The 25818-nt window shown below is 38.2% G+C and overlaps 1 protein-coding gene across 2 annotated transcripts in view; it reads left to right on the forward strand.

Annotated features, from left to right (window-relative positions):
• LOC127644028 (NHS-like protein 2) overlaps positions 1 to 25818 on the forward strand; it is a 113967-nt gene that overhangs the window by 65183 nt on the left and 22966 nt on the right. The window contains exon 1 of one of the 2 annotated variants that reach the window (XM_052127040.1): positions 16258 to 16629. The exons of the other annotated variant lie outside the window; for it this stretch is intronic. Within the exon in view, the coding sequence (XP_051983000.1) occupies positions 16584 to 16629 (46 nt within the window). The 5' untranslated portion in view covers positions 16258 to 16583. Of the gene's footprint in view, positions 1 to 16257; positions 16630 to 25818 lie in introns of those variants that run through there. 2 annotated transcript variants of the gene reach the window in all.

Below are 25818 nucleotides of genomic sequence, written 5' to 3' on the forward strand. Positions count from 1 at the left end.
GCTCTGTGGTGCTATAAAAGCATTTCTCTGTTTTTTGACCATCCTACAGCACACTGACACCAACTTTCTGTTTGTCGACTAATGGCTGATTGGGAGTGTTCAGGATGATCATTATTTTTGCAGTTCTAATTGGTGACGCTAGTGGTGTAGAAATTATCAGCCTGATCTCATGAAAAAAAAATTTCACATGTCATGTGACATTTTTGCCATATGACATTACGTGGTTCATGACACACAATGCGATGGTTTCAAGGTTATATGGTTAATGGTCTCACTAACATAAACCTTAACCTAACCGATAGTGTCCTGAAGGCTAATGTGAGATGAAAACACAATTGCTGAAGCAACCACATCATTTTGTGTTGTTTTGACACTTTCGGTTCACATGTCAACTTACATGCTGAAGTATGTGCATGTAGCCTACTGTTTAAATATGATTGAAATAAATGCACTTAAGAAATGCGAGTACTGTTATTTTCCTCTTAATATATTTTCAGGCTGTGTTTTAATTTGAATTTACTGTTAATGTATTACTGTTAATAGTTACTTTTGTAAAATAATTGAGTTCATTAAAACTTCACATTGTAGATCATGGGATATTTCAGACCGTACTTTTTTTCAATATGAAATTAAGACAAATAATAACACATTTTGTGAATTTTGCTAATAACATACATAATAACTGGTGACGGAGAGATTTCAGGTCAATGTCTATCCTGCAGTCTATCCTGCAACCTCATGCTCTCCCAGCAAGAACTGCCGGTGTGAATGATAGAGAGAGACCGGCGGATCAACACGGCTTGTTGTCCTGTTGTACTTTAACACACTATCACAGTTTATGCAGTAAACGCTATGTTTATCAATAGAAAATGCTCCATTATTACATTAACCCTTCATGTTCGTGTCTAGAATGTAACCGCGATGCCGCGTGCGACATTCACACACTGTTTATTGTGTTTATTCGGAGTCCTACAGAAGCCCTGTTCCTACCCCTAAACCGAACCATAACCATAAAGCCCAGCTACATGACTTGACTTGGAGTTGGCTCCCTGCAACTAACAGTCTTGTTTTCCCATAAATGGCTGATTGCAGACGGTGTGTACTACATGATCATTTGAACTACATGACCATTCATCCCTGACAGAGGCTCTGTGTACAGCTGGTATTAATATGCGTTTTGAGTGATCCAACCAGTGTACAAGTGAGACACAAATCACTGTTATACCTGGTCATCTCTTTTGACCACTTGTGTTTGGATTTTGAGGTGAGAATCTCTTATTTCCTGGTGACATACATCAACCATTATGACCATGTATGACTGAATGATAATAAAGCGCACAAATGTAAAACTAGAGAAAGTGCTTAAAACCTGTACACAGTTTATTTAAATTATAAAATTGTAAATTTTTCTGATCTGATGGTTATTTCCCAGTAAATAGGCACATAACATGCAAAGTTTAAACTCTTTGTTTTATTATGCGGTGCTCCTCAAAACCGAACCTCAAAACAGTTGGACCGCTTTATAGCTGTCTTTAGCGTTGTCCCATTTTAAACAGATCACTCAAAGCACCATTTTTGCCATAATGAAATTCTTTCACAAACACAGTTTTTTCAGAATAACATGCCAACAAACTTGAAATAGTGGCTTGCGCCTTTTGGCACTTATGAAAAAAAGGAAGGTAAGGAGATGTGGGTAATGCTTTGTTTTGTATTTTTTTTTCCATTTTTTTGTCTCCTGCTGCCTTATACTTTGCTCTTCTCTTGCGCTGTCTCTATATTTCATTGGCTTTTGCTCATTGTCGGTCTTGCTCGTCTTAACAGTGTGCACACCTGATGACAAGACGTCTTATCTAGCTGGTTTTAAATCTGTCGTAGCATCTTTGACTAGTTGTGAGATCTGAGACTTATCGTCATGGACCAGTTGCCGATTCAAAACATCAAAGAAGGCGGGCTTGAGTCATGTAGTCACACTAGGCTTAGCAGCGAATGAGACTCTCGTGAGACTTAGGCTGTAGGGGTATTACCATAGACACAGCCCCACTTCATCTTTACAAGCTGTTTTTTATTCTGTGTTGCTGACAGGACGTGACAAGAACCGTACAAGCAGAAGTGCATGCTCTAGCGGAGGATGACTGTAAAGACAGTCTTTTCTCTATCTGCTGGCATGAATACTGAATGGGTTTGGGCTGAAATTGATTAATCGACTATCATTAAGCTTAATCAATCAAATCATTAAATAGAATTCATTAACATCCCTAGTGGCACCTCTAGTGTTTATTTCAAATGTATTGTATTTTTATTGTACAACAAACCATGTAAAAAATATTTCTCAAAAATGTAGGTATAGTAATGTGATTCTATGAAACCAGGTTGCAAATTACTTCAGCTTTAAGCAAATCATAATGAGAATAACCCTTTTAAAAAGTTTTGCTGTCAGTTATTTTAATTTAATTTTCTCAAATGCAACAAGAAATCTTGCTTTCTGGTGTACCGTTGTCATTACTTCCAAAAATAGACAAATCTATGTGCAAAAGTTTGGTAAAGATGGGCTTTAGAGCTGTTACTTAAGTTATTAGTATGAATATTAGTGCGAGAGATACTGAGTGCTGGCTAATGGCAAATTCCCAGCATCTAGGCCTTTGGTGAACTTTGCGTATGGTGCAAATTATTGACACAGAGTGTATTGTAAGAGCCAGAGGAAATAGAGATGCCATGTGAGATCTTGTAAACTGCTGGAATAATTTTCAGTGTTCTTCAAGTAAGTCTCAGTATGGAGCGAGTCTGATAATTCCCCAACTCCTTGTCCTGACCTGTACCATCTACTCAATCTTTCATTTTCACTAGCACTATTACAATATGACAGATGTCCCTGAAGCTGGTTTTCACTCACTGTTAGTGTCAATGTCAATCAAACATTTACATGAAAATAAACAATATTGCTGTTGTCAAATTTAATCTTAATAAAGCTGGTTGATTTGGGTCTACTTCACTGGGTCACTGCAGTCATTGATGTCAAGCAGTCTGGATGGCTTTCGCTTACAGAACTTTCAGTACACTAATGTTGTCTATTGATCTTAACTTGTATTATACCCGGAGCATTCCTTTAAAGAGCTGAACACAAGTTCAGCTCAATTGACAGCATTTTGTGGCTTAATGTTGATTAGCACAAAAGTTAATTTATCCCTCATTTTCTGAAAAAAAAAAAAAAGCAAAATTCTGGGCGACAGTCTGGCAATTAAAGTAAAGGGGGCCAATCTGTAAACATTAAAATACTCAAAAGTATAGCCACAAGACGTAAACATTATGCATGTCAAGATGATTTTTATTATGCTAAAATCACTAACTAATCTTATCTTTGTAAAGTTTTAGCAAATTTAGCAACGTAAGGCTGTAAACCCTAAATCGACTGTAAAAAAGATGATTAGAACAAGTTTACAGCTCAAATAATACACAAGTTTTAACTGAAGAATTAATGTGATTTAATTAATTATAAGCTTCACATTTCTGCCTTTAAACCCTTCGAAAATGTGCCCGATTGTATGTGCCTCACTGTTACCTCTTTTTGTGCTCTTTTATTTAATTTTTTTACAAAAATGGAGGGACGAGGTGAAATTATTATTTTTTGGAATCCACATTAAGCCACAAATGCTGTTGATTGAGCTTAACTTGTATTGAACCTGGAATATTCCTTCAAACTGTGCTCTCAGGACAAAAATATTTCTCATAAATATTGGATCGGGCAGTTTGTCACATTTTTATTGTGGGAAGTTGTCACATGTGTTTTATATTGTCATACTGAATAGTTACAGTATAACTACAGTTAGTTTCATAATTTGTATTTGTATGTTACCTTTTACAGTCTTGCTTCATGAATTATTTTGTGATTCATAACCATTTTACTGTTTAATATTTGCTGAAAATCCATTAAAAAGCCCAGGCTATTTCATTTAATTCCCATTGTGACAACTTGCAGTGTATACCCACATTTTCACTGTTATTGCCCAGAAAAGAAGAGACAGTTAATTGAACACAGATGGACACTTTGTGGCTTTGTGTGAGTGGTCCTGCTTGTGACTCAGCCAACTTATGGCTCAACCAATGCTATGAGTTTTGGGCAAGTCAACCTGTTTTCCCGACCAATGGAAGATGAGGGTGGGGAGAAAAGAGCAGTGGGAGTTTGAGAAAATACTTGAGAAACAATCATTATATTTACAATTCTGTTTGGTACTCCTAGTGGCACAGAAGTGACTTCACCCATTGTTTTGGTATTTGTGAACAAGTAGTTAATGTTGGAATAATTAAAGTTTATAAGGTTTTATGGCATTAGGTTTCACAAAGTCATTTCACAGTGAAGAAAGCTCAAGCCTCAGCACAAAGCCTTAATAATTAAAGTTAATATTTATACATTTCATGGATATAAATGTGCTTTGTTTTAGAAGAGGCAATGCTAAACTTACATAGTGGAGATATGAGTTGCAGAAATGAAGAAGATAGTATTCCTGCAAATCAACCAGCGCTCACTGTAACTCACACACACACCTGCTAAAATCCATATAACCCATGCCTACAAGCCTGCAACTGAATCACTTTTGTGTGGGTCTTGTTTATATGTGTGAAGATTCTGCATTTGGTTCTTATTTTCTTTCAGTCCCTGGTTCTCTTTGATCAGATTTCTTTTGTTAACATTTAGAACCTCCTTGCGGTCTTTTGTGTTTAACAATGAACGAGTGTATGCTTCTTTGGTTCAGATATACAAAGCGCAGAGTGTTTTTGAGAGGACACATGCCATTCTATGTATACTGATGACACACACACACACACACACACACACACACACACACACACACAGTTCTCTGCCATCACCAGGCTTATGTAACATTGTATATAAGTGTGTGAGCGTGTGAGTGGAGGGGACAGATCCAGGGATCTCCCTGTATAATAAAATGACAGGGGCACCCCTGTGAATTTGCCATGGGCTACTGGTAGCATGCAGCTTCATCATGTCTGAGCTCCATCTAGATGAAAACAAAAGTTTTTTCCAATAATTTCAATGATCCTGAGCTTTTGTTGATGTTTTTTTATCAAATCAAATTTCCACATATGCCGTGCTGCCTCGAGAACCAATCCCCTTTGTTAAAAACATCTAAACCAAAGACAAGGATCATTGATTTTCTTGGAAAACTCCTCTTTTCAATAATCCTCTGTACTAATTCCACCCATTCTTGCCCATGAAATCGGCTTTATAAAATTAGTATTCTGAGCACCAGACAGACATGATTCAAAATACAAAAAAAGCCCAATACAAATACTTCCACTTCTCGAAGATCAGTTTTGACTGTCTGTCCAGACCTCAAACAATAATAAATAAATTATTAAAATAAGTAATTTATGTAAGAACACACTTCACAGCTTACTCCGGGTCCTTACATGGCTGTGTTGGGAATCAATGTGTCTGCCATGTCAGCTGTTTTTGCTTGCAAGACCATTTTCAAATCTTCCTGTGCTTCCGTTTCTGGCAGTAGGTCAGCTGTCCTCGTTTGCATAGAGACTTTTGATGTAGGATCTGAGCTGCACCGCCTCACTTCCTACATCCTATCATAGTGCAAGCTGAACGAAAAATCAAATGTCCCTTTAAACATCCCCTGCTCTGCACGCTGAATGCTTTCCTCTTTCTCATTCAGATAAACTGAGCAGTTTATCTGGAATTACAATCCCATAATCCACCTCTGAACGGATGAGTTTAAAAAGAGACGAAGAGACAGAATCACATAGAATGAGCAGAATGAAATGAAAATGAAATAAATAGTTGAAAGAGAGACTGAAAACATGAATATTTTCATAGACCATTGTCGAGCAGAGAGAGGAATTGGAGAGGTATGGTTGAAGCAGCAGAGGAGTTTGTGTGTAATCACATGGGTGGATGGACAGTGAGGGAATGTAATCTGCCATGTTTTTGCTTCTCTGGGCCACCCTGCATTGAGTGGAATTATTAATCCGTAGCCAATTATCCAAAATCACAATCTGCAGCCAGATGTCCTCTGTTCTAGATTCAGCTTCCTGATAAAAAAGCATGGACCTTCGCACACCCATACGCACACACACTCACCTCTCAGTGGCAGGAGGACATCTGATTTTATTGCTGTAAAAAAGGAATCACAAGATCGTGGCTGAATGATAGTGTGGATTGGCTCCAATGATCTGAACACAGTCTGGATCTATACTGAGGTATCGTAAAACCCAGTTTATCCCTTCTGTTCCATTTCCTGGATCCATCAACCCGTTTTTCACTCTTTGCTTGCAGCACAGTACCAGAGACTGTAAAGCTAGTTTGGAGTAAACAGACCTGCTTTGATTAGCTGCGTATTAAAATAAAGTCCATTTAATCTAGAGCAGTGTTTTCCGACATTTTTTGTTTTATGGACCCCCACAGCCCCATCAATCAACGTGATCTCATGAGAATTTGAATGTATTTGAAAACAAAAGTTTGGTTCTAGCAAACATACATTTTCTTACATTAGTATAGATACCGCAACGTACAATATTGATGTATAGACACCATCTAAAACATCATCATTTTATGTATTAACACCTTTACAAATGTATAAATGTTTATGTGTACTGTTTGAAAATGAGATTAGTTAAATGTTAAATTCCATCACATTTATTTAATGTAGTTGATGCATCGGTTCTGTGTGATTTCTGCTGCCCTATTCAACATTTTAAAGGATAATATCACTTTAACCAAGACTAAACTTTAAAATGTTAAAATGAATACAAATTCTGTAATCGTTTAGTCATTCATTAAGCATTTCATTTTTATTTTGTTTGCCTTTGGACACAACAGTAGATTTCAGAATATGCAAAAAAAAAAAGATCATAAAAGCACCATAAAACAAGCATAAAAGTGATCAATTTCATTCATTTGCCATATTCCAAAACTTACAGCTTTGTGTGAGCAATAGACCCTAGTTTAAGCCTTTCATTCAATGATCTCCGTCTGTATCTGCCTTAGTGCACGCCATAACCGTCAACTGGTCCCACATTGGTTCCGTTTTCATAATTAAAAAATTGCTGCCTCAAGAGGCATCATGACACAGGTTTTACAGCAGTGATGTTGAATGGTCATTGGCTCTCACGTGTCTCATGACCATTTGTGACATGCCGTCTTCTGTGATGTATATGTTTGAATGAGATATTACAGCGCAATTACGGAGTGTATCAGGAAAAGAATTTCAGCAGGGAAAAAAAGCTTTCGTATGCCAACAGGGAGCACATTGGATGCTTTGTCCTTTGGACTACCTTTCTACAAAATTTTTATATTGTTGAAAATTGGTTATGTTTAGGGTTTGGGGTAGGGTTAAGAGATCTAAAATATCTATAAAACAGTGAAAATGTACCATATATTTTATAATGGATTTGTGTGAACTAACCCTTTGAAGTAAAAAGATTTGAAATTGTGGGTGCAAAAAAAACTCACTAAGTTGCTTCCTCACCTTTTAATGAGGCACCTGAGCTTGTTTGTCTTTCACAGGTTTTCAAGTTGTGACTGTTCTGGTAGCAATTTTATCTGAAGTGTTAAAGATTATTTTAGATTTATTATTTTAATTGATTAACAACTCTCAGTTTTTATTTTTGTTAAATCATAATCTCAGTTTTATGGATTTAATAAAGCAAAATCTAATTCTTCTTTGTTAATACAACCTGCTGCTTATATTTACTCATGGTTGGCAAAGTGTTGTGGTAGTTTTTGTTGCTATAGTTTTGGGGAAAAATAAAATAAAAAGTGCCTTTTACCTTTAGCCTTCCAGTTGCTACTTTTATAATTAGTACAAATGCAAATTTTTATTAACCCTGTTAAGAAAACAATAAATAACAGCAGTTGCAGTGAAATTGTTTGTTGATTTCAGAGTTTAGAGTTAGGAAGTGAGAGAGAGAGAGAGAGAGAGAGAGAGAGAGAGAGAGAGAGAGATGGTTTAAGGGAAAGGAAAGGTTAAAAAGATGTTTAGCAGGTTTTTTTGGCTGAATTACTGTTACTGTAAAAGTGGGTTCACAGGGGTCATTATGTAGTCACTCTTAAATGTGTGAGGTCTGTGGACAGAAGAAGAAGAGAGAGATGACAACAGAGCAGCCCTGATCTCAACTTTCTCTCACACTCTCTCCAGTCCAGCGGCAGAAGAATAACAATAGGATCACTGCAGCTGTGAAGCCAGCTGTCACTTTCAGCTAGAGCGAGAGAAGACAACCCCCTCTGTAGTAATACAGTGACAAGTCACAGACAGCTGTTACTGTTAGGAGTCTGATCATCGTGTTTCTCGTGAAATATCCAGGATTTTTATTTAATGTCTAACTGGACCAAAAAAATCACTTAAATGCTTTTCATCCAATTTTGTATGATTGATTTTGGATGATGAATATGACTCTCTTTAGAATTAACCTCATTTGCATCTGTCAAGGCTTTGTCAAGTCAACATAAAAATGTATCTTGACAAACTTTACTTTTCTAGTTTATTTGATTGCTGTTGCTACTCAAGCAATTGTTAGTGTGTATGTTTGACCTCAGGTTGCCCCTGTGCAGAGTGCTCAACAACTGAGCCAATCTTTGCTGGTGGACTTCCTCTGCCCCTTCCTTCCTCTCCCTCCTGTTTTTAAAGGAAGACTGTTTGATCACCGCATATGGCCCTTGAAACTTTGGCAAGGTGAAAGAGTTAGCCCTTTCTGTGTTTGGGTTTGAGGGGGGAATGTTTCTACAGGCATGAAGAGGTATACCAGGAATTTTTGTGAGAGCAAAATAAGACTGCAAGAAGTTATGATTTTAATGTGAGACAAACATTAAGATGTTCTGGATCTTGAATTTCAATGATTGTGTTTGTGTTTGGTAGTAAGGGGATGCAGTACAGAAATACTGTACGGCGTGTGTGTTATCAATGTTTAGGCTGTGGTCACTTGAGTGTGTGCTCTGCTGATCAGTCACTGTGCTGTTAATGGTCTAGGGCTAAAATGATTAGTCGACAATGGCAACATTAAAAAATTGTCGACAAAAAAATAATTTGTCGAATAGTTGTTTGATCTAATTTAACGTAACATGAAATCACATTAAACTCGAGTGATGACACACGAGAGCAGCACTGCAGTTTAGTACAAAGTATGAAGGAATTATAATGCAAAAATACCAAATAAGTAAATACAGAGGCACACTCGTTGTTGAATAAGTGGAGCTGGAGCTCTTTAAAGGAAACACCCCAGCATTACATCTTAAATGCAGTTATATATAATGCGTTATGGCTTCAATAAAGTTCAAATAATACGGAAGCAGGTCATGTAAATATGTCATGACGTGATGTTGTATATACATTTTTAGTAGCTTTTGTAGTGTATTTTGTAGTGTATAGTGTATTATTTTTAAGTTAATTGCAAAATATTCAGATGCATATGAATGTACTAAAGCCCTACATCAGCACGACTGTGATTCGTCCTCAGGCTGTCAGAAGCATATGCCATCGGTTGTGGACTGTCTGTCTTGAAAAGTTCATACATTAGGCCTGTTTCACACCACAAGCCAAAGCAGTGCTTATTAAAATCTAGATTTTTTTCCACCACCTTTGTTAACAGGTTAAGGCGGTCACATACTGGACGTGAAGCGCCATGCTGCGAGGATGCGTCGATCTGGTGCAGGTGGCAGTCCACAGTTGTAAATCTAGTCACCATGCTCTCAAACGTTATAAAGGTTTTTGTACTTTTTCAAGAAGAAACAAAGTGACGATGAGTTTGCTGGTTAGTGTATGAAACTGAAGTAACTGCGCAAACTAACCGATTGGAAATGCTGATGTTTATTATGCAATTTCTCTGTATGCATTTGAATAGGTTTCATTCAAGCTGGCAAAACACAAAAAGACATACTTGTAACTGAAAATACATTGTGTAGGCTATATGAAACAATATATACACAATATATCATACAGTGATGGCTAGAGTTAATAATCCTTAATAAACCTTTGATAATGATTTGGGTCGAATTTAAAGGAAAACTATGTGAGTTGCGCTCCGTGGTGCTGCAGAATTCGAAGCAGCCTCCAGAGTCATAGCTGAGCGCAGCCGACAGACACAGAGTGCGGCAGCAGTGTGCGTACATTCATAGAAAACAATTGTTTTGAATTTTAGAATGTGCCATGTCATCCACCAGACGCGTGTGGTGTGCTACCACCTTTAGAGTATTCACTCGGTGCATGAACAGCTTGTTGTCGGTAGCAAGAGCATCCCAGACTCAACGTTTTGATGCTGAGCCTATTTTTGCTGCATTTAGCACCTGAACTCAGCAAAGAAATACAGCGAAAATGCACTACAATCTTATTAAACCACACAATCTTTTGTGATATAGACTTTTATTAGGCAATGTGATATGCTAGAGCAAACTAATCAACTACTCACCCATTGTTTGAAATCAGACATCTGTTGGAAACACCCTTTCTGTTCATTTAGACTGAATGAATTCAGATGATTTAAGAAGTTCAATGGCCGATTCCTGATAAGCATATAATTATTTATGACCATTATTAAAGTAAATATTTAATGTAGTAATGCAGCAATCGCTTCATTTTGTGTATAAAGCCAGTCAGAATAAAGAATCCTTCACTTGCATATACTCAAGCTCAGTGTTCTATAGCTCTGGTTTTATGGTTATTGTACATGTAAGCACAGTAGTGTGTGTATGTACTGTATGTGTGGAAACTGAGCCATGAACGCATAAGACCAGCTATTGATTTTGTACCATTTAAATCTTTTAGTCTGCATGAGCAGGTGAGTGTACATATTTGCAGAATTGACCTCTCTGTGAGCGTGTGTGTATATGTGTGAAGGGGCGGGGCATGTGATGTTTACCAGACAGATGTCTGTGATGAATTGATAATGGAGAACAGTGTTGTGGCTTAGAATGCTAAAGCTCCAGTCTGCAGTGGAGGGAGGGACCTGCCCTCTCCACCGCAGTGTGTGTGTATAAACATGAGTGTGTGTGTGTGTCTGCAGCCAGTCAGCAGCTTGGACAGCAAACCTCTCTCACAAGCAGCCTGCGCACATAACAGGATTTTACACTTGTTTATTATCCCTCACTATTTATTACTCTCTCCCTCTGTTCCCATCTCTTCTTTTTCTGGAATAAGGGAACAGACACTCATTTGTCCTTGGGAAACATCATTGCTCCCCCAAACACACATTGTTTTTTTCAAACACACACACTAGCTCCCATGTAGCAAATCTCTGTTTGGGTCTGGGTGATTGGCTGATTGGCAGTAACAGTGAACTACTACTGCTGTCGCCTGACAACATTTCTCTCAGTGAGCATCTCTCTCCCTCTTATCTCTCTCATTCTTCACCTTATAGTGTCCACTTTTACTTACTACATCTCCCCTCTCCTCCACCTCCCCTCCTTCATCTCCAGTTCTCTGCCTCCTGTGATTCTCATTTCACATTCTTTCTCTATCTCTCTCTCTCCTTCTCTTATCATTTCCTCACTCTGTCCTTGTTTGCTGTATTTTTGCTCCTCATTCTTTCCTCCTCTCCATCTTCTCTCCTCTCTCTTCCTCTTCCCCATCCAACTGCAACAGCTCCATCTCTCCTCCAAATCACTCAACGGTGATAAAGCATCCACCTCCCTCCTCTACCTACACCCTCCCTCTCTCTCTCTCTCTCTCTCTCTCTCTCTCTCTCTCTCTCTCTCTCTCTCTCTCTCTCTCTCTCTCTCTCTCTCTCTCTATCTTACCCTTTCAGCATTCCTTATATCCACACATGCAGCGTTCCCTGGCTCTCAATGAAATGATCACAGTGCCTCTACTCTGACTGGCTGGAATCAAACAGGATAGAGCGCATGCTCTCTTTCCCTCACACTCACACTCACTCACACACACACACACACACACACACACACGCAACCTCACACACTCACGTTCACACAAATAAACAGACTCAGTCTCGCCGATTTCTCTGTGTCAGGCGGTCACACACATAGACGCACAAAAACTCTCAGTCATTGTCAATTTGTGTGGCTACAACCTTGGGATGAGGTGATGTTTTGGGACAGGAAACATGGAGCTATGGGCAATTCCCAATGGCGGGCCAAAGGGAAACATAAAACCAAGGGGGCAACAGGTAAGACACACACACACACACACACACACACACACATGCATATGCATACACACGTATCACACCTAGACCATGTGCACACCCTGCAGCATATTTGCACACACTGACAAATACACACTATATTACATGTATACCTAACACAAACACACACTGATGAAATTGTTTTTACAATGTCACAGTTTATTTTGTTGCCATTTATGTCTTCAGGTTGTATATGCGTCTATATGCGTGCATGTGCGTGTCAGTATGTTTGAGTGTTAGTGTGTGAGTGTGCATGTGTGTGAGAATATCAGTTAATGACAGTGCTGGGTTTCTATTGGCTAGTCAGTGTTGAGCTGTCCATGTTGAAAAGACAAGGTTAACCAGAATGCAATTCCCATGCTGGTTAGTGCTGGTTTAGCTAGTGGATTAGCAGGTGAAGCTGGTCGACTAGTATGTTTTTTCTGATAATGTTGGTTAAGTTACCAGCATCCCATATTGTAGACTCAAAATTGTATATTCAAAACACAAAATACGTGTGCTGTTTTTTTCAACTGGTGTAGTCATTGTCACCGAAAGGTTTTAAAATCACTGCTTTCTCTGTCTTATAATTGTTGTGAACTCTTTGAAGCCACTTGTGCTTTCTTCTCTTTATGCAAAAAGACAGTGAAAAGAAAAGGACCAAAGAATTGTCAAGCCCTGAGAACAGGGTTCCCACACATTGACGCAAAGGACGGCGAGAACGAAAGGAATCAGAGATCAAGGAATAAAATGAAAGATGAGATGAAAGGGGAAAGGGGTGGCAAGAAATGGATTGGGACGAGAGAGCTTTAAGACAAGTGAGGAGTGAAGGAAGTTAGAGAAGGCAATTAGGACAGAGAGTTGTCAACACCTCTGTGATGAGGAGGAGGGCGTGACCGGGCCGTGAGGACACACGCCCTGTGCTGATTTGTCCTAGTCAGCCGGGAGAGGGATAAAGACAAGCCCGAGGCACCAGTTCGAGAGAGAGAGAGAGACACACACACACACACACACACAGCCGCTGTGTTTAATGAATTTATGTTGATTTATGTCATTAAATGTTTCGTTGACTGCTCAGCCGTTTCCCGCCTCCTCCTTGCCCATCCTTACCCGTTACAGTCTCTTTCTGTGAATTACTGTATAGGACACACATGCACACTAAACAAGTGAAAGCATACGTATATCTTCTATAACACAATCACACTCTCTCGACAACATCTTGGACATAAGAATGCAGATAAAGCTTGATACTCTACACATAAAATCTTACAACAATCTTATACAAAATTCACACAAAAGCACACACGTAGACCTACTCCAGGGAACAGAGCTGACCAGCTGTGCATATATGGAGCTTATTGATATTTTAATAGAGCTGAATAAAGCATACATGTCTATGTCTTTCAGGACTGTTAACATTGTTCAAGAAAACATTGGTTGACTGTTTTCTTGGTTGGACGCTACTGATTTTATTACTGATTAAATTGTTTTCTGATTTGACTGGTTCTGATTCTATTTCTGATTCGTATTCTACTGATTCTTATTTCTGATTCTATTTCTGAATCTGATTGAGATTCTACTGAATCTATTACTGATTCTGATTCTATTTTATTATTCTGATTTTGTTGATTCTGATTCCATTTTGTATTCTGATTCTTCTGATTCTTTTTTACTGATTCCGATTCTATTTCTGAAACAGATTTTTCGGATTATTATTTCTGAATCTATTCATTAACAGATACGTTTTAATCCTCGTGCAATGACCTGTGGGGATCTTTACTATAGTGTGTGAATTTGAACTGCAAACTGTGTAGTATTTTTCAAACAATCTGTGATACATGTGTGTGTTTGTATGGTGTCTGGAGCACACACCAGTCTATGCACACATTCCTTTCTATACACACATTGTTTTCATTCATATTTTTCTCTCCCACTCTGATGTCATGCTTGGAGAGAAGGGCCGTACCCCGACATGAACAGTGTGAGAAAGAGAAAGAGAGAGCTGTGTGTTGCTGAGTGGGACCGACATTTGTTGTCATGGCAGCAAACAGGTGGTAATGCCAGTCAATTGAAAGCCTGTTCGATGCTGCCTGTAAGTCCAAGTGCATGTCTGTGTGTGTGCTTTCCCACACTTCATCAGTGTTCCTATGTCAACCTCTGAGATGTCTTCATTGATGTTACCTCATATAGTTGCATATAAGTGATCTTAAAGAAATTAAACAGAAATTATCTTTATTCAGAAAGAAAGATGTCTGGTATTTTTACAGAAGTGTGTGAAAACTCTCAGTGTGCTTTAGTTATTTCACATCCACACACTGAAACCTGTATAGTGTATAGTTGTGTAAAATGTTTCTGCTCAGCACTGATTTATCAGCTCAGATTGTTTTTTACCAAAACATTGATATATCTCGTGTGAATGTCCTAATCTGTGTGTCTTTGACCTTAGATGTCTCAAGCAGCTTGGACATATATCCACAGCTGTTGGTCAGAGAGCAATCATATAATGCCAGTATTATATCATGTTGTGTGTTGTAAATGCACTGACATTCCACATGATTTCAGGAAAATATGTCAGTATATGGCATTTGCCCTCTTATTTTAAGTAACATTTAAAGGCATTATATATATATACACACACACACACACACATATATATATATATATATATATTTTTTCTTTGTCACCTTGATATATTATATATTAAAAGCATGTTTCTCCAGAGTTTTTGCACTAAAGAAACTAAAGGGAGAATGAGATGTAATCATTTTTATTGATGCACACTTTTAAATGTATATTTTAAATACAATAATACATAGTATCATTATGGGCGGCACGGTGGTGCAGCGGTTAGCACTGTCGCCTCACAGCAAGAAGGTCGTGGGTTCAAACCCTGGTTGCCCCGGCCTTTCTGTGTGGAGTTTGCATGTTCTCCCCGTGTCTGCGTGGGTTCTCTCCGGGTACTCCGGCTTCCTCCCACCATCCAAAAGATATGCAGGCTAGGTTAACTGGTGTCTCCAAAAAATTGCCCTAGGTGTGGATGTGGAGGTGAGTGTGAGTGTATGTCTGTCTATGTGTGGCCCTGCGATGGACTGGCGACCTGTCCAGGGTGTCCCCCGCCTTTCACCCAATGTTAGCTGGGATAGGCTCCAGCCCCCCGCGACCCTGTACGCAGGATAAACGGTTGACGATGGATGGATGGATGGATAGTATCATTATTTGCATGATTTACCTTTATTTCTTCAAGTTTGTTATTATAATTTAATACTGAATTATAATAATTGTTTTGTGGATTAGATTTGTTTTATACAAAAGTAAAATATTTCTGTCCTATTTACTTCACCCTCACCTGGAGCTTTTATTTTGACACTGAAATTGCAGTTTGTAGTTTACAATGTTCCACATCTGGTGAAATGCTGTCAACTCCACCTTTTGTAGATTTGGATAATAACTTGTAGCGGTTACTAATGTTTGGAATTGCACAAATGCTTGAACCTACTTTTCTTTCACAATTCATGTGAACTGTTCTAAAAGCGCTAAAAATAAATCAGCCCTGCGCATGCACACAGACCATGTTTATGTCTTTAATCACAGCTTTTTGCAGCTTAATAATCACATATGACCATATCACCATTTTGATGTTATTTTGATTAATTGTGCAGTCCTGCAGGATCATGAAATTAATCTACTGATGTGCTCTTTATGAAACTTAATGCTCTATAAGAAAGCTAATAAAAATTATCGCAATATTCTCAATATTGCTTAATTTTGTATCATCAGCAAAAACATTGTGATTGTATTGTGAAAATTCTATATATTGCCCAGCTCTAGGAGTATGTTATTTTCAGTCAACATTAACTTTCATTGCATCTTTTTTCAGAATAATGTGATTATCGTGACTGAGGTGTCAGTCCCTTGCTTTCTATCTAAAATCTCCCTTTGTGATTCACGGAAGGCAGAAAGTCATCGACATGAGAGTATAAATGACAGAACATGAACCATCCCATTTTCTTTGTCACCTTTAAGTGTTTTGTATACAAACTTGCTTATTTATTGGGTTGAATGGTTTGCTTGAGTGGTTGGTTAATGTTCAGTAGCTGTTGAAGCACTGTGTCTGTGTGTCCTGATGGACTTTGTGGTCTGCTGTGATTGCCTGTAAGTGTTTACAGACATCTCATTGGCTGGTTGGCTGTCACCTCCAGCAGAACAGGAAGGCAGTAATGAGCATGGGAAGAAAAAAGCAGTGCTTCGTTGACAATAGTGTGGGGAGGGGGAGTACCTAAAACATTGAGCGCTCATGGATCCTCTCTCTCTCTCTTTCCTTCCCTCCCTCTGTCAGTTAGGACTTTACTCCCACCTCAGGTTTTGGTAACTCTAGAGGTCTGTTCAGTTAGTCGCTCTGTCTCTCTTTTTCTCTCTTTCTCTCTATCTACCCAACTTTCCCTCCATCTATGGATATTATTATGGAGAGGCTAGATGTCATCAGAGGAAAAACAGGTAGGGTTAGTGATTCTGTATTTCTATGTAGACCATAAGAGGCATGTGTTACACAGAGAGTCTAATAGGATAATTTCTTATATCTGTTAAATACAGAGACCCACTGTGACTGCTGGAAGTATAAAGAAAATCTGTAGAGCGATTTTGAGGTCAGACAGTAATATGGGAGGACTGTCAGGTTTATTTGAGATGGAAGATCATCTTCTCTCCTGAAGCAGGATATTCAAGCTTATGCTGTCAGGATATGTGTTGTAGAGGCTGTCGTCTGTCATATCTGAATACAGGTTTACGTTTTGAGAAGTTTGTACAGGACAGCATGCTTTCGGTTTGCACTAATGAATGTGTTGGCTTTGATTGAATGCTTTTACTGCAAAAAGTATTTTTCTTAATCAGTAATTATGTCCTGTTTTCCAGAAAAAATACCTAAACATCCTTAAAACAGTGTACATTAACTTGAGAAGTAAATATATGTAAGATTATAAAACTTGTTTTCAGATCATATATCTTTAGCTAAAGTTTATATAGATTTATGCACCATTTAAACTTTATGATTGAAAAAAATGTCAGTGGGGTAATTAAAACTTAATTTAAGATATATAATAAAACACATTTTATTATGTGATTTTGCTACTCATGTAAATATGTTTTTATTTTTAAATGTTTAGATATTTTTACTGGAAAAAAGACAAAACTAGTGATTAAGAAGAAGTTTGCTATGTTGAGCTGATGGCAGTGAAAAAACAAGATGGTTTGGTTGATACACAATAAAAGTTAATGGGATTTGTGTAATGTGTGTGTGTGTGCAGCAGTGTATTTACCTTGGTCATAGAATCATAACCATCTCTCTCTCATTCTCTCTCTCTCACAGACACACACAAAACATACTGAAGCACAAGGCATAAAGCCTGTGCCCATTTGCCATTCCAGTTTTCACTCTCCCTTGGGTTCATATTTCAGCACTGAACTCCAGCCTAGTCCAACCACACCACAAACACAGAATAATATAATGGCAAGCCAGATATCACACACACACACACACACACACACACACACACACACACACACACACACACACACACATGTTGTGTTTCCATGTTTTATGGGGACTTTCCATAGACATAATGGTTTTTATACTGTACAAACTTTATATTCTATCCCCTAAACCTAACCCTACCCCTAAACCTAACCCTCACAGAAAACTTTCTGCATTTTTACATTTTCAAAAAACATAATTTAGTATGATTTATAAGCTGTTTTCCTCATGGGGACTGACAAAATGTCCCCACAAGGTCAAAAATTTCGGGTTTTACTATCCTTATGGGGACATTTGGTCCCCACAAAGTGATAAATACACGCTCACACATACACACACACACACACACACACACACACACACACACACACACACACACACACACACACTTAACTTATTCATGCTCACAAATCAATCCCCTCACACATATGGTGTGAATGGAGGTGGACTTAAGTTGTGCAGTCTTAAAACATATCCATGAAACACATTCACTTCGGTGAATGTGTAAGAAATTAACTTTTGATTAAAGGGGTTGGTCAATCAAAAAAGAAAATTCTGTCATAATTTTCTCCACCTCATGTCTTTCCAAAACTGTATGACTTTCTATCTTGTGCAGGACACAGAAGGATAATGTTTTATGAATATCGTGGGTCATCTTTTCAATAATATGGCAGTTGGCAGTGTCTCACTTTGAAGCTGAAAAAAGAGCCAAAAGTATCCATGTGGCATATGACTCACATTCCAAGTCTTCTGAAGGCATATGATTTTAGTTCATTCATTAGTTAATTATTTTTCTTTCTTTATTTCCATTCATTTTAGTGAACAATTTTTTGTGAAAAAGCTTTAGTGAAATCTTTTATTCAAATTTAGGTATGGAAGATGCTATGTACACATATTGGCATCACTACACCATGTACCATGTGATGTACAGGTGTCAAATGTACGCACAGTTATGTCTCTATACCTTTTCTATAAAAATTAAATATGTTTTTTCCCATAGATTTGACAGATTCCATTGGACTGTTGGCATTCATATAGACGGTCTGTGTGGCCAGTGTGCTATTAACACTCAGTGCAAATAATTGTTTGGCTACACTAAACCAGTGGTAGTGGGCCCCCTGGTGGTCACGGGGCCCTATGCAGGTGCTTATGTAGCTTATCAAGTAGCCGACACGGCATTCATGAACGTTATGAGTAGTACGTTCACAGAACTTGTGTTTTTTAATGGTAAAAGCTATTTAAGTTCTCCTTTGAACTTGTGCCATTCTGAGCCATCCTCTCTCATACGAGGAAAGTCATACGGGTTTGGAACATTGTGAAGGTGAGTAAATTATGACAGAATTTAAATTTTTGGGTGAATTATTCCTTTAAAGGGCAATATTACATTTAATCGTTTTAAGGACATGTTTTCTAACCTTAAAAAAAAAAACAGTCTGCCATCCATTTATGTCAAATACCTACAGTAAATTGTGTCAATTAACTTGCTGCAGATCTCTGAAAAAGCAACCGCAAATGGACGCATGAACCGCTGCAGTGAAGCAAGATGGCTGGACACATGCAGTACAGACAACTGTAGAGCATTTCTTATTTCTGGTAGATGAAAAACATTTATACCAACTTAGTAAGTTTGAGAGGTCAAACTTCTTACCTTGACTGCAGGTCATACAGGTCATGTTAACTCACAGCCTTATTTAAAGCATCCGGTAATGAAACTGGAAATGCTTTAGGGTCAATAACGTTGTAATTCCTTTGTTATTGTCTACATCCTTGAAATATTCTGAAACACTCTGTAGCCTATAGGCTATATTCAGTGCTGACTTATTTTTTCATCAAAAACCATATTTGCTATATATTCAACTGCACTCACCACTGAGACAGAAAATGCAAATATCAAAGTTCACTACGGTATATGCAGAAGCATTGTACCCAAAACTAGATCTTGAATATAATATTTTGCAATATATCAAGGTATGTTAGGTAATGGATAAAAAAACATAATGCACTCTAGGACATTTTTGTCCATTTTGGTGGCATTTTTGGCATGGTGGCATTCAACTACTTTCTCCTGTGCATATATTATACACACACTCATAAGGAGACTTCCAGAGCTCACTGACTAATTATGTATGTAAACTAAATGAGAGAGAAAATTAAGCCTCATAGAAATTTAATGCAAACGAGTTTCTAAATGAAGCCTTTGAGTTCAGGCGGCCACACAGCCGGAGTGACAGTCTAAATGCCTTTGAGGGTTTACCACCGTGCAAGCTGCAAAATGATCACACAGGAAGTTGGCATGCTGTTTCCGAAAGTTCCGGTACCCTAGGATCGACAACAGTATGCCGACTCACTGACATGCCCTATCTCCCATCGGACATATTTGGAGCAGCTCAACAGCAATTACTTATCCTCGTGGCACAACTAGCACTTTGCGTCAGTTGCATGGGAGACCACAATTCAATCCCTATTCAAATGTGGAAGTAATCACTTTTGTATAAACAATCACAAGTGTGATAAGGAGGTTGCATTTTTATCCCTAACATTGCATTTTGTCTCTACTAATGGTTATGGTTAGATTTGGGTTTTGGCTGGGCTGTAGATTAAATTAAATAAACATTGCAATGTTCTTTTTACAACTGGCTTCTGGTGACCTCTCCTGGATATAAATGGATGTCACACTTGTTTATATGCTCTGAAACACTTACTGCTTTAGCCTCTGGAGGCAGTGTTTTCAAATTCGGTCAACGTATACCGATTTCGGCTAAAGTAAAATCGGCACACACTTGCCGAATTTTATGTGAGATCTGGCAGGTGCCTGTGAGATTGAAAGTGTGTGATTATTTACTAAAGTCAGCACTGAATATAGCCTATAGGCAACAGAGAGTTTCAGTATATTTCAAGGATGTAGACAACAACAAAGGAATTACAATGTTGCTGACACTAAAGCATTTCCAGTTTCATTACCGGATGCTTTAAATAAGGCTGTGAGTTAACATGACCTGTATGACCTGCAGTCAAGGTAAGAATTCCTTTTTTGTCTTCCTAATTTGTAAGTCATTTTGGATAAATGTGTCTGCTAAATGACTAAATGTAAATGACTTGCGCAGCTTCATTCATTATAATGGGAGCGATATATAGTCACTTTTAGACCTCTCAAACTTACTAAGTTGGTATAAATGTTTTTCATCTAACAGAAATAAGAAATGCACTACAGCTGTCTGTACTGCACGTGTCCAGCCATCTCATTTCACTGCAGCGGTTCATGCATCCATTTGGGGTGGCTTTTTCAGAGATCTGCAGCCAGATGCTTGTGTATTTGATGTACATTTGATTTCATGGGCAACAGCCATAATTGTTTGGGTAACAGGTTAGAAAACAAGGTTAGAAAACATGTCCTTAAAAAGATTAAATGTAATATTGCCCTTTAAAGGAATAATTCAACCAAAAATGTAAATTCTGTCATAATTTACTCACCTTCACAATGTTCCAAACCCGTATGACTTTCCTCGTATGAGAGAAGATGGCTCAGAATGGCACAAGTTCAAGTGAGAACTTAAATGGTTTCTCTGTCCATCTATCTTCACAGGATTCCAGATCCACCTTATCCACCCATTTGTGTTCCTTCCTGAAGAAGTCCTTTCTCTCAGTGAACTTTACTAGGGATTCATTTATCTACCCCCCCAAATGGTTAGTGTATGGGCCGAACTTGTCCTTTTATGTTGGAAAAACTTTGGATGCCTCTACTTTGAAAGATAGTCTGACCTCAGGGCATTGGAACTGTGTCCTCCCAGACTTTGTCAGTGTGTGACCTCTTATTGTGGAGCTGAAGGGCTTATGCACTGCTTGTGTTGCACACCCATGCTTAAGTCCTTCCCTGAGGAACTAGCTGACAGCCTGCTCCCCCTGTATCTACTTTTCTTGTTAGACTCATTCATCCGTGGCTTCAAAGGTCTCTTTTCAACACTGAGTATGTATGGTGTGACAGGAAGTGGAAAAGTTCAGTTTCATGTCTGTACTGTTGGGACAATGAGACCTGGAAGATAAAGGGGATTCATCAACATTCCTATTTTTTCCTGTGTGTGTGTGTGTGACTCATGTTCACACATGCAAAGAAGTCTTAAATTCTGTCATTATTTACCCACTCTAATGCCACTCCAATCCCGTTTGACTTTCTTTTTCTGTGGAAGACAATGGGTGACTTTAAAAAAAGTCTTCACATGGTTTAGGCTACTAGATTTAATATAAGTGAATAGTGACTCAGGTCTGTCAAGCGCAAAAAACCAACAAAATAACCAACAACAACAACAACAGAAAACCACAGCAAATGATATCCTAAGTCTTCTGTCTTTAAATATACTAAAAGCTGCAAGTAAAGCTAAGGCATCTGTTATGGCTCAATTAGACAGGAAAAGTGGGACCCATGTGGCCAGAGAGGGAAGGGAGATTGCAGGGGGCCTCTACATAGGATTTTGCTTAGGACCCCCATATGCTCAGAAACGGCCCTGGGTTTACTAATCCTCCCTCATAGGAGAAGAATGTTTTCATACTTTGTAGTGTTGTAATGAAGCACCCCCTTAAGTTATTATTTCTGTTTGTCTCTGTCCTGCTACTTTCTTTAATACTCTTGTGTGTTTGCATGAATAAGATATCAAAGGTTTGTTTGGATGCTTTCATTTGTTGAGCTGTCTCCATACTGCAATCTATGCAGCACTCATTAAATGTTTTTCTCATTAAATGATTTCTGTGTTTACCATAGTGTTCTGTACACACACACACACACACACTTCTCTGAATACGTTTTTGCACAGGTATATTTTGTGTGTTTTTTTGAGCATGCCAAATCTTACTTTCAACAAGTACTGTGTGTACTTAAATGTTCTGTCTGTGTAAGCACAAAGAAGGCTGGTATTTGTTGCCCAGTGTGAAAGTCAGATTGAGAGGATACTGCAGGACCCAGAGCCAAAATAAACCAGGGCAGCAAATTACATCATAATAATGCTTTCCCGCAAGATTGTTCTAGATTTTTATGTCAACACAGCAAGGGTCGGAAAACATAGTTAACGCAAGCCAATCACAACAATCTAAATGTTGATTAGACTCCTAGTCTACAAGGCTGACCGACTCCTTTATAAAGGCACAATACATTTATCCATGGCTTTCACATAATACAGAGTATTGGTTTCATATTTGCCCCATTTAACTGCATTTGTTTTAAGGACATTAAAGGGATAGCTCACACAAAAATGAAAGTTCTGTCATTATTTAAATCACAACAGAAATAAAATTTTTGGGTGAACTATCCCTGTAAGGTATGCTGTTCATGAAAACAAAAGTTTGTGCTAAAATTACCAAAAGTTTTCATTGAAGAACATTCCCATGCGATTTGCTGGTAGTCGAAGTGACTCCTTCCTTATTTGGACATTCAAACACTTTACCAAAGGAGAGCTGTGATGTCTAGAAAGGTCCTGCTATAAGCAGCAGATTAAGTTGTGGCTCTGACGGCCCTGTATGACTCTGCTACACTAATCCATATTAGCCAGTACCAAACACGTATACAGTAAAAGGGGAAATTGGACATTAGTTCACAGTGTTTGTTGTATGAGCGCAATCTGTTTTTTGAGGAACAATTACTCTTGCCCTTCCTAAAGATTGAGTTGTTTCTAGCCCACTCATGCTGGGAGACTGGCTCCAGCTCTCTGATTCAGACTGGTGTATTTATTTGTTGACATTTGTATTTTGTAGAATATGGTTTAAGAATCGTTTCTAATTTGTCCTACTGTCCCTTTACACTGCCTGTTAGTAGCTTGAACTATGCTTTACTGTTAGTGACACAGCTTTCGCCTTAAAGGGAATTTGTCATCTCCGTTTAGCAGGTGTTTCCCCAGAGAAAAAGACCTGTTATAGACACATTATCCCACTTTATGTGCATGTGGGATTAGATCCCGCTGCAGTTATTAGGCTTTTTACAAAGTGAAGCACTGTATTTAATTCCAAACACTGCATGTAAATCATGTGGGACAGTTTATTTGTGCTATGCTTTTAGTGTGTATTAAAAGACAGTAGATTTGTGTTTCCCATCAGTGCTTAAATGTCAAAGATTTATTGCCTCCAAATCTGAGTTAATGCGTCATTTTGAATAAATGTCAGCCATGATAAGAATGAATCACTGCATATTTTACTGTCAATAAATGTGGAAACATAAACTTCTCAAATCAGTGTGTTAGACCCTTGTCAAAGTGTTTCTGTATAGCTATCAAATCTTCTATCCTGTGAAAAACATAACCACTTAGGATATGTCTACAAGTCTTAGGGTTTATGGATAACCTGGAAATATCAGGAAATAAGAAAATTGTGATTTTGAGGCCTTGAAAATCATGATAATTAATAAAATCTTTAAATGCCTTGGAAATACAGTATATATAGTGAATACACATTTTTCTGGCTTACCTGAAAAATATTAAACGGCAAGAAATTGCTCTTTGTTAGTACAATCTTTTAAAAATCCTTATTCAGTAACAATGAATGACTGAAAAAAGTATTTTGAAAAATTGTGGAAATTTTATTAGGCAAGAGATGTGGGAACCATTAAGTTGGTTTGTACTTTAGTTTTGTATATTGAGCGATTATGGAGCAATAAGGGCACCTGACCTTCTCCTGATCGTCTGTCGTTAAACTTAAGGAAGACAGAGGAACTCAAGGGAGAATGTGTGAATGGGAAGGCCAAGAGGATGTGAGGGGAGAAGTGTAAGAGGATGATCAACTCCAAAAGGCCAGTGGTCATATTTCCTCTTCTCCACACACTTCCTCTGTGGGAGAGTGAAGGGAAAGTGTGTGAGCGCATATGTATTTTTGTGTTTATCAAACATATTGACACATAGACACACTTTCACTGATAGTCTGGCTTTCAGCACTTGTCATTAACACACACACTGGCAGCAGAGGAAACAGACGGGGAGGGGGTGAGGCTGTGAGGAAGCAGGCAGTCACTACAGTCAGCACTGCTGGGACCCAACACTGCAGTATATGCAAACACATCACAGCCTCAGGAACACTCAATGGCATGTTTCAGTGGAAAACACAGCTGTAATGGAGGAGGTGTAATGGAATCTGTGTGTGGTATATTGTTTGGCAGTGATAATGGGACAGAGATGTTCGTGGTTATGAGAGAAATGATACCTCTTAGTATCTGCCGCCATTGGTGTATGAGTGGGAGTGTGAATGGGTGAATGGGACACAGTATATATATATAAATGTGTGTGTGTATATATATATATATATATATATATATATATAAATAAATGTGTGTGTGTGTGTGTATATATATATATATATATATATATATATATATATATATATACACACACACATATATATATATGTGCCTGGAATTTATTCATTTTGAAAGTGTCGTCATTGCTTTTTTATATGGTATATGCTGTCAAGTTGTCCTTATTGTCTACAATGCTACTGGCTGTTTAAAAAAAACAAAAAAAAGGCTACGAGCCCTTTAATACTGTATGTCCTGCCCCAGCTTTCTTTTTCAACATAACATCGACCCCATTCTTCCTAATTACTGACGAGTGTCATTTCCCATTAGACATCTTTGCATCAATTTAAAGTCTTTACCTGTGGCGCAACTGTGCGTGTGTGATTGTGCAGCAGCATTAGAGACAGGTTTTCATGCCGCATCAAAACCAGAAAGTAGTCACATTTGCGTAATAAATGACATGCACTATTTAGAGGTTCCAATTTTACTCCACTGACAGGTTTAGGGTTGAGGTTTGAGTGTAGGGATAGAGTGAAAAGTATGCATTCCCCTGCAATGTATTACATAATTTACAAATAAAAACAACTTGCTTTACAACTCACTTTGTGGACATTTTACCTGGAAACCGGAGCTCACATGTGCTAATACTTTCAGAAATGCTTCCTGGAGTTTTAGCTGAAGAACTTTCAACCTCTTGTAAAGTTTGTTTAATAGAAAATACCTCAAATCAAGAAACATAAAACATTCTCGTTGAATCATTTTTGGGGTCTTTAACTGTAGTAGAATGCAAAGTGACTCTAATGTGAGAATTCTTCACCCTATCTAACCTCACAGCTTCTTCCTTAGTCCATCACACTGTACATACAGCTACCATAGAGAGAAGGACAACAGA

This window comes from Xyrauchen texanus, chromosome 1, assembly GCF_025860055.1.
Source record: "Xyrauchen texanus isolate HMW12.3.18 chromosome 1, RBS_HiC_50CHRs, whole genome shotgun sequence".
Lineage (NCBI taxonomy): Eukaryota > Metazoa > Chordata > Actinopteri > Cypriniformes > Catostomidae > Xyrauchen > Xyrauchen texanus.